Source organism: Chelonia mydas, chromosome 1, assembly GCF_015237465.2.
Source record: "Chelonia mydas isolate rCheMyd1 chromosome 1, rCheMyd1.pri.v2, whole genome shotgun sequence".
Taxonomy (NCBI): Eukaryota; Metazoa; Chordata; order Testudines; family Cheloniidae; genus Chelonia; species Chelonia mydas.
In genome coordinates, this window is record NC_057849.1 from 24,908,875 (window position 1) to 24,923,061 (window position 14,187).

A 14,187-nucleotide genomic window follows, 5' to 3' on the forward strand; every position below is an offset into this window, starting at 1 on the left:
GAGATAGGCACCCAGACATCTAGAGGGAGCCAGCAGTATGCATGCCCAGAGGCAGAAACACAGGTGCTGAGGGAACGTTTACTGCAAAAAAACTTAGCCACTGAGTGAATTTAGGCACCTGCGGTGTTCAGCGGGAGTTTTGTGGAGCGCAGTGGAGCGCAAACTGAGACTTAGGAGCCTACATCTTGGGTTTAGATAGCTAAATAATTTTGTGAATCCCACCCTCACAGTCTAAATAGACAAAGGGTGGGAGATAGGAAGCATTCTTAGCCCTATTTTACAGATGGGATTTGGCCACGGGGAGATTAAGTGACTTGCCCAAGGTCACACAGTGTGTGCCTACACAGTCTGCAGCAGCCAGCCTCCCAGCCTGGTTCGACAGACGTGGGCTAGCGGGGGCTCACGATGCTGCCCTAAAAATAGCTGTGTAGACATTGTGGCTCTGGCTGGAACTCGGGCTGTAAAAGCTGGGGGGTGGGGTGTGCTGATGCCTGATAAGGTTTTAATTCTTTTCTATTATTAAAACTTCTGGTCCAGAGAAGTAATAATTAGTGGTCATGGCTGACTGAAAGACTTGGCATTGCCTGTAAAACCTGAAATATCGGATTATACAGACCTCTGGGAAGTGCGACTGGAACTTGGGTTCCTCAGCGCAAATTCTCACAAAATTATTTTGCGCAAATGGTTCCAGTTCTGCTGGGAAAGGCTCAGGAGCGTATTCAGGAAAAGGCTCTTCAAAAGTGCCTGGCACTGGAATATCCTCTCGGAGAGTTGTGTTAGGATGAAAGCAGCCAGGAGGGTGTTCCTCTAGGTTAGTCTGGTATTTAAGCACTCCTCTACAGGAAACAAACAAACAAAAAAGACACTGAAACAGCAATCAAAATCAACCGACTTCTCTCAATTTGTAGAGGATTTTATAGGCCATCACAAAGCTGATCAAAGGCTGATATTCCACAAGCATTTTAACTTTGTTTTACCTTCAGGAGTCTGAATTAACTTGACGCGTTCCAACAATAGATCCCTTTGTCACTAAAGTGGAGGTTCTGCAACCCATCTGGCTCTCCTGATACTACTTGAGGGTAGGAGAAATTGTGCGGGCCTCAGAGAGAAATTAAATAATTGCATTTGCAATTCAATCACACAAAGCTATTTTCAGCCACACTCTGTGTGTTATACAAGCCCTCGTTTTAATGCAATCTTAAACACAAGTGGCCTAACAATACTGCAGAATTATAAACTGCAGGGAGCACTCCTATCATTCAGTGTATTTCATGTTTGTGCATGACAGCATCATACATGAGCTATATCCCACTTCTGAAAACCCACTTGTCAAATTAAAAAAGTCATTATGATGGGGTGTTCACCCCACACTGGCCCTGATGGAGTTAAGGAGGCTCCAGATGGGGCCAATTAATTTTCATAGTTGCACCTGAAGGGAGGCCGAGGGATTTATAAATACTAATTGCTGGTAACGCCCAGCTGGGGGAGAAGCTGGGTAAAGAATATAAAGAGATGAAGCCTTTAGTAGCAGGAGGCCACAAGGAGAGAGTCTGTAGTCACTCTCTGAGAACAGAGAGGTGGGGAGAAGGAGGAAACCCAGGGGGGAGAATAAGCCCTGGGATCCTGGCCCTGGAAGCAGGATCAACTCCAGAGGAGTTGTGGGAAAATAAAGTCTGAGAAGCCTGGGTAGGAAGAAGCCCAGGGAAACAATAAGAAAAGGGTGGGGGGGAGCCGGAGTTCCCCTACCAGTCACTCGGAAAGGGCACAGCACCGTTGGTGGTGCCACCCAGACATCCGGTCTGGTGAGACTTTGATATCCTGGAAGGGGGGGACTATATAGTGATCTACCCGGAGGGCCAAATCGCAAAGAGGGAGCACTGTGAATTATGGGAAGACAGACCATCGCAGCCATGGATTGACTATTGGCAGGGGCTGCCATTTGCGGGGAAAGCCACTATGACATGCCTGGCCAGGAAGAGGAGCTCTTGCGTTGAGTGAACCCCAATACAGTGCTCCATCAAATGTGTAGTACAGAGAGAGAGCCTGGAGCCCTGGGCCTGGTGCAGGGCCTTAGGCCTGAACCAGCCGCTGTGAACCAAAGTCAGGCCATGTATTAAAGCAGATGCTCACACGTTCACTGTTCGGTACATAAACTTGGCAAAGTTGCTGCTAGCGTACAAGGTACTAGATATACACGTAAATATATTTCAGAAGGTTAGTACAGATACACCACAATCTAGTACAAGATAAGATGGTTTAACAGAATAATAGGGATGTTTCTCTGAAATATAAAGAACCGGGTACAAGGGGATGTAACAAACAGATGTCATGAAACATGTAAGGCAATACGTAACTTGTTAATCCCAGTTGTTTGTCTCAGTCTGTAAATGTTGAGGTACCTTGCCTTAGCCCTTTGTGAGGCCAAGGGGACAGCAGAGACTCCCACGGCTGACTGAACTGCTCCTTGCTGCAGGGCACTCATGTGTTAATGTATTTGTCCAAGTTGTGCGAGTCACTAGGATTGTGCCTTGAGGGAATAAATCTGGCTGAGTGCCTTTGTCACCGAACCGTGCCTGTGGTCTTTCTCTCTGAGTAACATCGAGGTTTGCTGGCTGAGCAAGCGGTGCTCTCTGCTAGTGCTGATAACACTGGAGCTCCAAGGACAGAAGCACTGAGCAGATGTAACAACTTAGCAGCTTTGACAGCGTTGCCGCAGCAATGACATTCCACACTTCTACAAAAAGCCGGGATCCAACCTTACAGATGATACTTCTGGAGCTGTGCATGTTTCTCAGGTGAGAGTTACATTGATATTAACATGAACGTGCATGGGATTTTACAGACACAGCTGGAGAACAGAAAGAGGAAAAATACTAAAAGAAAACTAGGATTCCTCCAGACACTATATGAATCATTAAGAAGGTAATGAGATAAGTAATATAACTCCTTGTTCTTCTGAAGCCTTCCTTTGCCACTCAAAGAATTTGGGCTTGAATTATATCAAAATTATGGCCTGGGATGGTAGAAATATAAATGGCTAAATTATACCTTTTAAGAGGCATGGCTTTGCTGGGGAAAGGAGGAGGTTTCTGGCCTGTGCAGCAATGCCTGGGCGAAACGTCTGTAGCATTATACCTCCTGAGTGCTGGGTACAATGTGGCGAGCAACGCTCCTAGTTCCACCTTTGAAACATGTAATCGATGCCCCACCCACACACCAGCCATCCTGGCGCTGTTTGGCTCGCAAGAGTGGAGGGAAGCATGGTGGTGGCAGCAACCTTCCCAACCCAACCTTGCCCTCCTGACAGGATACATGCTGCCAACATGGTCCAATGGTTAGGGCACAAACTGGGGACTTGGGAGACCAGGATTCAGTTCCCTGCTTCACTACAGACTTCTTATGCGACCTTAACCAAGTCATTAGATCCTACTGCCTCAGTTCCCCCATCTGTTACATGGGGATAATGACACTGCTCTACCTCACAGGGTGTTGCGAGGATAAATTAAAGATAGTGAGGTGCTCAGATACACTGGTAATTGGTGCACATAGAAGCACTTCAGACAGATAAGATAGCAGCATTAGCTCCTCACCCCACCAGAGCGTTGGAAACCCAACTATGGCTTCCCCCTGCATGCTTAGATATCCTGGTAATGGGCTAGACAGATGAGATAAGTTTCGGATACTCTGTCACCTGTAACACAGAGGATACCCAAAGTGGGATAGTAATACTAAAACACACTTTTAATATTTGTCCATTACAAATTGTCACACACAAGCCCTTTAATGGTTGCACTTCACTTTGCCATGCATGAACTCATCTACCACTTGGCACAAGGTAATCAAATCATTTACAAGGCCCCATGATAGAGTGTCTCTAGGCATTATTTCTAATTAAACAAAAAGTTGCAAAACCAAAAAATAACACGGGTTAACTAGATCTTTCGGGCTATCAGTGTTTCAGGATTGCAAGATGAGCGAGTGAGAATTTTCTGATGGTTCACATGACAAATTTCTGGTTTTACGATTTCTACAAGTTAACTAATAATTATGGGAGCTGAAAGTGAATTCACTGATTGAAGCCTACTAGTCATGGTTGGCAACGTTCTGTACAACAGGTGCCATTGCCAGGGTGGCATCTTTAGTGCTATGCTATGAGTTCAGAAGCTCCTAAGGTGAACTGCAATTCCACTACACTGACTCCTCCACCTATTCAATGTTATTCTCTCATTAATAACAACAATAAAAATACCTCACTCCTACATAGTGCCTTTCATCCATAGATCTCAAAGCACTTTACAAAAAAGGTCAGTATCATTATACCTATTTTACTGATGGGGAAACTGAGGCAGATGAAGTGACTTGCTCAAGGTCTCCGAGCAGGACAATAGGAGAGCTGAGCATAAAACCCAGTTCTCCTGAGTCCCACCTAAGTGCTGTAGCCACTTGTCCACTCTGCCTCTCTTGACAGCATGCTGTACTTTGCTGTGAAATACATTCCAAAGGTTGGAAGACCCACCCGTAAAATTAGACTGGAAAAAACACTAGACGATATCCTCAGGGAAGATTTGCAAGGAAAGGGGCTAGAATTTCCTCAGAAAAACATAGTAAACCTTTTCCCATTGTTAACTTCCGTGATTTTTGTGGGAATCTACAAAAAGAACAGAACCAGTGATATTTTTCTACCTTCTACTCAATATTTGTATAGAACTTTTGTTTTTATTGTCATTAATATTGGGCCGAAAGTAAATAGGCATAGCTCCATTGACATCAACTGAGAATCTGGCCAGTGCCATTATTATTATTTATGGTCGTGGTAAAGACGCCCTCAGAAAGATCAGAGCCCTATTGACCTTGGCACTGTACAAACACATCATAAAATAGCAACAGCGCTGATGAGCTTAAAACTAAAGCTGGTTGAAATGTGTCTGTCACAAGATGCCCTTTTTCCAATTTGTAAAAAACTGTTGACATTTGTTTAACTTTTTTTGTTTTTTCTCAAAAGATTTCATGCCTTTATTTTTTTTCAATTCTTAATCATTCCTAAAATGTTTTCAATAATCAAAAAATTATGTTTATCAAAAACAGCGCTGTTCCGTAAATACAAATCTTATTTACCAAAAAACCCAGTCTTGGGTAAACCAAAATCAAAATTGTTAACTATTCTGATAACATTTGAAATAAAAATTTTGAACAAAAGAAATTGAAAAGGAATCAAAAAAAATTTTTTTTAATGGTTGGTTTCAAGTATTTCAAAAAGACAACAAATTTGAAAATTTTCATGAAACTAATTTTGGTTATTTTGACTAGCTCTACTTATAATTTAAACAGACAAAAAGGTGGGATGAAAAGGAAAAATTCAGTAAGATGGCAAACTAAGGCACAGACAGATTACCAGATTTCCCTCAGAGGACCCAGGATAGCTGCAGCAGAGCTGAGAACTGAACCCGAAATCCTGTGTCTCCTTAGGAAGAAGGCTACTCTTCCTCTCATAGACTACTCTTCAAACTTCTCTATACAGAAACGTAGTGCACAGCAAGCTGGGATGTAAATCTACTGCACACCAGCCTGCCACCCACTCAATGGCCACGGGGACCCTGTTGCAGCGCACTAAAAGTTCTGTAGTGCACATCAAAATGCACTTCGGAACATCTAGTGCTCGGCAGCAGGGTTTACATGGCCACTCAGTGTGTAGCAGGCTGCTGTGCTGTAAAATTACATCCCAGCATGCTACACACTAAATCTCTGTACAGACAAATCCTTCCCTCCCCCTATCCTTGAAAAGTGTATATGTATACATATATTATATATAATTTGGCCACCTTTCATGTCATGTTAGGATTATAAAAACTCCATTTTGATAATAGCATTTTTGCTTTCATGCAGCGTAGCCCCAGCTTTCACTGAAAATAGAATCTTAAACAATCAAGCTACAATACATCCAAAACCACATTATATAAATGAAAGACTAACCCTGTTCTTTGAACATTATACTCTTTGACACACGTTGTGTCCAATACACAAGATATTATCGACTAAAAGTGACAATCATGAATCATTGTCCAAAGGCACCGATTCTTTGATAAACTATAGAAGCTATTACCATAGCTACAGCCACTGAGAAAGCTATGCGCTCCTTGATAAATTCAGTACCACCACATTAGTCACTTCTATCCCCTCCTCCAATCTCCGATAAAGAATATATTTAAAACACAGGAAAATAAAACTTACAAATATGTCCCAGTTTTCAGATCATCAGCCAGTATTTAATAAAGTATTTGCCGTGAAGACACCATTCCAGCAAAGGACTTAAGCACGTGCTTAACTTTAATACATTAATTACTTAATATTTAGTCCTACTGAAGGTGAGTTAGCTGCAATGATGTATGATTTATGTCTGGGGTTTTTTGAGGATTATCTTGGCATCCTCTCTCTGGTGTCCCAGGGTGGGTCAAGCTCTGGTACTTCTGGATCTGATCGAGGACAATGAATGGGTACAATCTTAAGAATTCTTCATCGGGTAGGAGATGTCTAAGTCCTTTGACAACTATAGCAATATCACTAGGGTCAGATCCTCAGCTGGTGCAAATTGGTGTAGCTCCTTTGATTTCAGTAGAACTAGCCCAACTGGCACCAGCAGAAGAGCTGGCTCCAAATGTTTTAGTAATTCTTATGTTTGTAGAATAATGCCGTGAAAGCATCTGTTTTGTGTTTCCTATTGACTTTTTGCTATTGTTGGCTTTAATACCAAAGCCTACTTAAAGTTTGTGGCATCTGTAAGTCACTGAAATGCTTTGCAGGTCTTGTTGCAAAAAGTACCACAACAGCACATGCATTAACTATTAAGGCTAGTTCTCTTCTCCCCCTGGGGTGAGGATGAAAGAAACAACAAAGCATACATGACAGATGTTAGTAGTGTCACTTAACGTGCTACTGGGAGGTGCTCAGATACTGTAGTGACCCGGGCAGTATAACAAAATACATAGAATAGAACCACGAAACACCCCCAGGAGAGGATCTGGGAGGAAAGGGCATGGAATATCCTAAAAAAATCCCCTTTCAGAATCTTCCCCAAATCATTCCAGTGCTGGGAAGACATTTGTCCTCTGAAGAATGAGCTGCCATTCCCATGCAAATCTCAGACACCCTGGGACCCCTTGTCCATTCCCCTGCTCCTTGACCGCTCAGCTCCTTTGGAATCATGCTGACAGTCTTTCCTCCAGCTGCCAGTGCCCTGGGTGGGGGCGGGGAGGTTTACTGGTAACTTTATTCAAAAAACCTTGCCAACGGTTAGGTGTGCTGATACCACAGCCTATCAAGCCAGGTCAGGCTTGACAAAGCCCTGTCTGGGATGCTTTAGCTGGGGATTGGTCCTGCTTTGAGCAGGGGGTTGGACTAGATGACCTTCTGAGTTCCCTTCCAACCCTGATATTCTATGATTCTATGCTGACTAATATTGTCTCATTGTTTCCTTGTGTTCTAACCTGTCTGTCTCTCTCCACCTGTTGTATTTTGTCTTATAATTAGATTGTAAATTCTTTGGGGCAGGGATCATCATTTTGTACAGCACCTAGCACAATGAGGGTCCTCGTCTATGACAAGGGCTCCTAATCATAATAAAAAAAAAATCTGTGAATTAAAAGAAAAAAACATGCTTCTGTTTGAAATGTTTTTTAGCTTCTATTGTTACAAGTTACATCTTACATTTACTATAACTGATAGAGGGTAGAAAAATGTTTTCCTCTAGATTTTAGTTTGTGTCTGAGACAGCACTTTGTGCAGAGTCATTGTCACCAATTCCCCTGTATAGCCAGGCAGGTTCCAGTCCTGCAAGAACAGGGGTCTGCACAGGGAACCACCTGCCTTTTATTCTGTGAGAGATGGGAGCCTTAGTTTGTCAGATTCCCCTGTTGGGTCTTTCATACAGCAACAGCGAAGGGGTGGGGAGAACCTTTTTAAAAAAAACATGAAAAAGTTAGGAATCATGGTCCAATGTAAAAACCTGATACTTGGAACTCTTTTTTTAAAAATTCTCTAGATTTCAAGTTTACAGTGTTCTATTTCACAGCTTGTAAAATCCAACAGCTACTCATTGTTTACCTTCAGACCCTACCAAGGGAGACAAGATGAGTGAGGTAACATCTTTTATTGGACCAACTTCTGTTGGTGAAAGAAACAAGCTTTTAACCTACACAGAGCTCTTCAGGTCTGGGAAAAGTACTCATTTTCTCACACCAGTGCAACTCCTGTATGTATTTAACTGTGACTCTGAGTACCTTTCCCAGACCTGAAGAAGAGCTCTGTGTAGCTCAAAAGCTTGTCTCTTTCTCATCTCAGTCTAAATCAGGAGTAATTCCAGGGAAGTCAATGGACGAGGTCCTTAGCTGGTGTCAATGATGCAGCTGCTTTGACTGAAATGCAGCTGTGCTGATTTACATCAGATAAGGATCTGGTCCAAAGGAGTTGCACTGGTGTGAGAAACTCCATAGTCTTGCACCTTTTGTGGTTCTGTGAAGATGTGACCAGAACCTGGGTCTGCAGGACAGGTGACACCTCCACACCACTACCTGGCAGCCAATGGGAAACCTGTAGGCATCACCACATACTTCCTGTGGAGATAAAAACACAGGAAGTATCACCACAGGAGGCTGGACTGACTGCCCCAGATTGGTCCAGGCACATTACTTAAGCCCAGAGGAGTTCCAGGAAGCATCTGTGCAAGGAGGTCGACTTAGCTGCCAGTCATTGTGATGGATCCGCCTCTCTGCTTGCTCTCAGACCCTTGGCTCCAAGTTGGACCCTCGACTTCTACCCTTGAATTCTAACTCTGAGTCCAGCCCGATTTGGTACTTGGACTTTGACACCGGCTTTGATCCCTGGCTTCAGTACTGGGAGGCCAACTCCAGCTTTCAACCTCTGGTTTTGGAACCTGGACTCTGACTGTGGCTTTGATCCTGGGCTTCAGTGCTTGAACTCTGACTCTGGCTACAGACCCTGGCTTTGCCCTTTGAATGCTGGCTCCATCCCTGCCCACTGGCATCAATACTAAACCACAGCCCCAGTCCCGAACTCCAGCTATCACTCTTAGATTCTGATCCTGACCAGATTCTGATCCTGGTCTACCTGGACTCTGGCTCTGGCCATTGGGATGGACTGCCCAAGCCCCGCTCGTAACACTTGTGTGGTCATTTACACCCATAAAATGGTTGTTTAAAATGGTTGGGGAGAGAGAAATAATTGTTGTGGTACAGCAAGGGGGACGTGGAGAAAGGAGAGACAAAGGGAAGAGAGTGACCTCACGTCACCCTTTGCCAGCAGCCAGCCAGGGTGGTTCTGGGGACAGAGCTAAACAACATTTATTTTAGTTACAACCAGAACTTGGTGGAATGGGCAAGGAGCGGGGTTTGGTTCAGGTTTTGACCCTGCTGTGTTCTAATCTGCTGTACCAAATGATGCTCCAACCACAACACAAGCTTTACCTGAACAATTGCCGCTGTTAAATACTGACCAGCACAAGGTCATGTCAGGAAGATGCCACTTGGCTCCCTGCCTCAATGCCCTTCTTTGTGAGCTGTACCCTCCTCAGTGTGCTTCAGGAACAGGGACAGTTTATTTGGTTACGTACCCAGAAACATGCACCAGCAGCAGCACGTAGAAGACAAAGAAGAGGTTGTGTGTGTACCAGAAGATATCATAGTTCAAAAGCCTGCAAAGAATAAACTGTGGTTTAATGCCATTTGCAGATACTACACTCAGTCATTGCTAATTACACGCAGCTCTGTGTATCTAGATGAAAATTATAAACATAGAAAAAGCAAAGTCCAGTTCAGCTAGGGTCCAAAATCCAATTCAGTTATGTAAAAAATATACACACACATTTGCCCACACTGAGTTGTTGAAAAGGAGAGGGGACTGGGTAAGCATGGAAGTGAGGGAAGGAGAGCAGGGAGTAGGAGTGCATGCAGGGAACTAAGGTATGGAGACTAGCCTGTTTTCCCAGGTCTCTACACAGCCTTCTACCCCACCCCTGCTGCCATAATGGCTCCCTGGCCCCAAAATTCAGCCTATAACCACAGTTCTGCCACCAACACTGGCTCCCTCAGGCCACACCATTCACCCTGATGCTCTTGTAGACATCTATATTTTAAAATATTGAAAGTAGCTATTAAGCATTTTAAATACAAATGGGTGTAATGGGAAGTGGGTAACGAGGTGTGTGGAAGGGAGGTAGTCAGAGAGTTGAGGGAGAGGGGAGAAGGACTGAAGGAGGTGCAGGTAGTCATGGTACACACGCAGGGAACCGAGGCAAAGGGCAACAGGGGGGAAAGTATGAAGATACTTCAGGAGTTAGAGTTGACATACAGAGAGGGTTTTCTGGAATCCAGAGCACATAGAGGTAAATTGCAGGGAACAAGCAGTGCCACATAAGTGCAGGACAAAGGGGAAGAAGGACTTCCTTCTATTGATGATTTTAAAAACTAGGGAAATTCTCCCCACATAAAAACTCTGTGAACTGTCACTTAACTTTATTCCTTTCTCCATGAATACAATCATCTCTCAAAAAAACTAGGAACTCCCTAGTTAAGGAAATATTCACCCATAAGCTACCTATCTTCACAAATACACAACACAGCACATTCCAAACCTGTACAGCAGCACAACGTATTCTCTTCCAATACAAACCCTTATCCCCATCCACAATACAAATCAAAAATTAAATCATACACAAACTTAACTCTTACTATATAATTTAAGAAGCTATTCTTAAGACATTGCAAACATACACTAAGTCTCTCTCTGAAATGTCTTTGTCTCCTTTTACCTAGACAGCTTATATCTGGCACATTGCCTAAATATAAACATTATTTCTTTTTACTAAATCAGAACTTTTTAAAACACATCAGACTGCTTCTTATCTACTATCTGTCATTCAAAATAGACATTTATCAAAATCTAATTTCCTAGAAATCAGAGTTCTTGAAAACCTGAGTTCAAATTGTATATTTAATTCCTACTTTGGAAAATTGGCCTTGGTATGTGCGTGGGTGTAGATTTGCATTGGAAGGGAATGTGTATGTGATGGTTTATAGCATAATAATGTGAATGACTATTGTTATATGTGATTGAGAAGATAGCTTGTGTATGAGCAGTTTGGAACTTATTTAGGAAGCCCTGAATAAGTGGTGTCCTATATTTTAGTGATTGAGTTCATGGGAAAGGCCCTGGAATAAATTTAACTTGTAACTGGATCACATTTCAGCATTTTTCTGTATGTTTTATTACATTTTATAATAATTCAACCCCCCTCCTAGCAAATGGCTCTTGAATGAAAAATGGAGAGTTGCTACACAAGCTATTGCATGAAAGAAAAACATTTTAAAAAAATTAAGAAGATTTTTCAAGAAGTGTATTCAACTGGTTTTGTTCTAAAATTCATATGTCAGAAACTGTTTATCCATTTCACCTCACATTTGTATCAAGCCTTTATTTATTGCAAATATAGAGACAGCATGAAAGGAAGTGGAAAGAGTTTTCAGGAGAAGACAGAGAGGACATGAAGGAGCAGATGGGATTACAGGAGGAGAAACGGGCTTGGACACGATAGGTGGCTGCCGAGCTGTGGAATGCTTGAAGAAAAGAAGCTTCATCTTTATACAGAAGAGGAGATGCCACTGTAATGAATCTAGAAGAAGAGGCACTGTTGGAGCACTAAGAGAGAAAAATGAGGTTTTGATGGGAGCAGAGTTTTAGGGAGGGGAGACTGAAGGGCAGGAGGTTGCAGTAGTCAAAACGGGATATAACTAGTACACAGTCTTGGAAACAGGGAAACCTTTGTTGCCTGGATCAGGAAATTACTACGATAAAAATTTAAAACTGTTCATTATTTCCAAGAATGTTTGCATTGCATCTCTTTCTCTTTTTTTATTTAAACAAATGCTGCTATTATTTTCTAATTTATGTTGGCCTTGGAGAAAACAGACTTTTGCTTTTGGAAAAGCACTGCAGAGCTGTATCAGTCTGAAGTGATCATTTAGTGTTTCCACCTTTTATGAAATGGGTTTGGCTTTGGAGGCAAAGCCTTCAGCATAGCTTACATCCTGCCCAATTATCTTGAAATCTTATCTTCAGTCTAGCAGCACTGCAGTCTAATCCTGCTCAAATTCAGTGCTTCTGTAGCTCCACCTGGGGCTGCCAATTAACATAAGAACATAAGAATGGCCCTAGTGGATCTGATCAAGGGTCGATCTAGCCCAATATCCTGTCTTCTGACAGTGACCAGTGGCAAGTGCCCCAGAGGGAATGAACAGAACAGGTAATCATCAGGTGATCCATCCCCTGTCGCTCATTCCCAGCTTCTGGCAAATTCCCAGCTTCTGACCTCACTAAGGTCCTGATTCAGGAAAGCATCTGTGTTCAGGAAAGGTTCTTAAGTACATACTCAACTGCTTCCTCAATCAAGGCCTAACAATAATAATAATAGCTAGCTAAGACATGCTGGTTCAGCAGTGTAACTTACATATGCCTAACTGATGTAATTGGGACTAATCTCTCATGCTCTGAGTTAGGCACATCTGTAAGTACCTTGTTGAATTGGGATCTAAAACCCCAATTCTGCAAACACTTGATTCTTGATTCTACAAAATCATTAATCTACTCAAGTGAGTACTTGATAAGGACTACTACATTAGCAAAAGTTATGCATGTGTTTGCAGGATCAGGGCCTAAGGCCAGAAAGGCTACCAAACTCGATCCTGTAGGCTGTTGAGCACTCTGACACTTAAGTCCTTGGAGCAGGCACCACACAGCATTAAGCCGCTGGTGTTCACAAGGACTCTGCACTGAAAAGGGTAAGATACAGTTCCCTGCTCGTTCTCTCTCTAGACCAGGGATCGGCAACCTTTAGCACACGGCCCGTCAGGGAAATCCGCTGGCGGGCCGGGCCGGGCCGGTTTGTTTACCTGCAGTGTCTGCAGGTTCAGCTGATTGCGGCCTCCGCTGGCCACGGTTCGCCGCCCCAGGCCAATGGGGGCTGCGGGAAGCAGTGGCCAGCCCATCCCTCGGCCCATGACGGCAAACCGCTGCCAGTGGGAGCTGCAATCAGCCGAACCTGCAGACACTGCAGGTAAATAAACTGGCCCGGCACGCCAGCAGATTTCCCTGATGGGCAACGTGCAAAGGTTGCCAATCCCTGCTCTAGACTGTCATCTCCATTAATAATGTTACCTGAGGCTTTGACCAAGAATTATTGTGTTCAGTTATGAAATATGGTACCCAGAATTCTTAATATCCCCTTTAAAAGACACTAAGCCAACTAAATGGCACATTTCTATCTGAAGTATTTTGTCAATTTATTGTTACAAGTAACACCCAAGAAAGGATGAAGAAAAACTACATTAACCTCTGATTTTTCCAGATTTATTTTGTGCATTTGACAGCACTTTGTGTACAATTACTTTCACTGGTACCACTGTACAGTCAGTTTACTGTGTTGCCTGTGTGGATCTTTCACACAGTGACGGGGGAGAGTAAAACTGTCCAGATTTCAAGTTGACCATGTCTCTTAAATAAATCTACGCTCTGAAAACATCATCAATTTGCATATTTATTGTACAAATACTGATTCCAAAACTTAATGTGCTAGTTTACCTACAAGTTAGTGCAACAAATGAAACAAGATATTTGATATTTTCCTTCCATTTATATAATGCCTGTTACATATCATTGTAGTTGCTCTGTATTCCTTCTAATCTGTGGCAGAATATGATTGCTCAGACTGTGATGTTCAACTTAATAATCAGTTTAAGTCTTACCTGATAGCATATGTAGAAGCTGTGCACATTAGGAATAAAACTAACACCATCAGGACCCCAGTCAGTCCTGGAACTGCAACATAAACACACATAGATTTAAAATTGTAGTAGGAAAAGGTATACTCATCTTTTATGACCATTTAAAGTGCTGGTCTGTATTAGGAACACAAATCATGTACTGATCAAAATGATTTATTTCATTTATGTAATGTATTTATAAGAGCCAATTTTCCAAATGAACATGGTTTCAGAGAATTTTGTGCAAAAGAGATTTTCACTGTTATTCTCCATCTGGAGAGGGGAAAATATGTTTTCTTCCTTGCATTAGTCCAAGTATATACAGATACATCTAAAATTCACAATTTACTGTTCACTCCTC

The 14,187-nt window shown here is 42.7% G+C and overlaps 1 protein-coding gene across 1 annotated transcript in view; it reads right to left on the minus strand.

Moving 5' to 3' along the window:
• Positions 1 to 14,187, minus strand: part of NOX4 (NADPH oxidase 4) — a 158,481-nt gene that overhangs the window by 119,269 nt on the left and 25,025 nt on the right. The window contains exons 7-9 of the mRNA XM_007063128.4: positions 13,809 to 13,881; positions 9,623 to 9,703; positions 617 to 836 (exon numbers count right to left, since the gene is read on the minus strand). Coding sequence (XP_007063190.3) covers positions 617 to 836; positions 9,623 to 9,703; positions 13,809 to 13,881 — 374 coding nt within the window. The remainder of the gene's footprint in view (positions 1 to 616; positions 837 to 9,622; positions 9,704 to 13,808; positions 13,882 to 14,187) is intronic.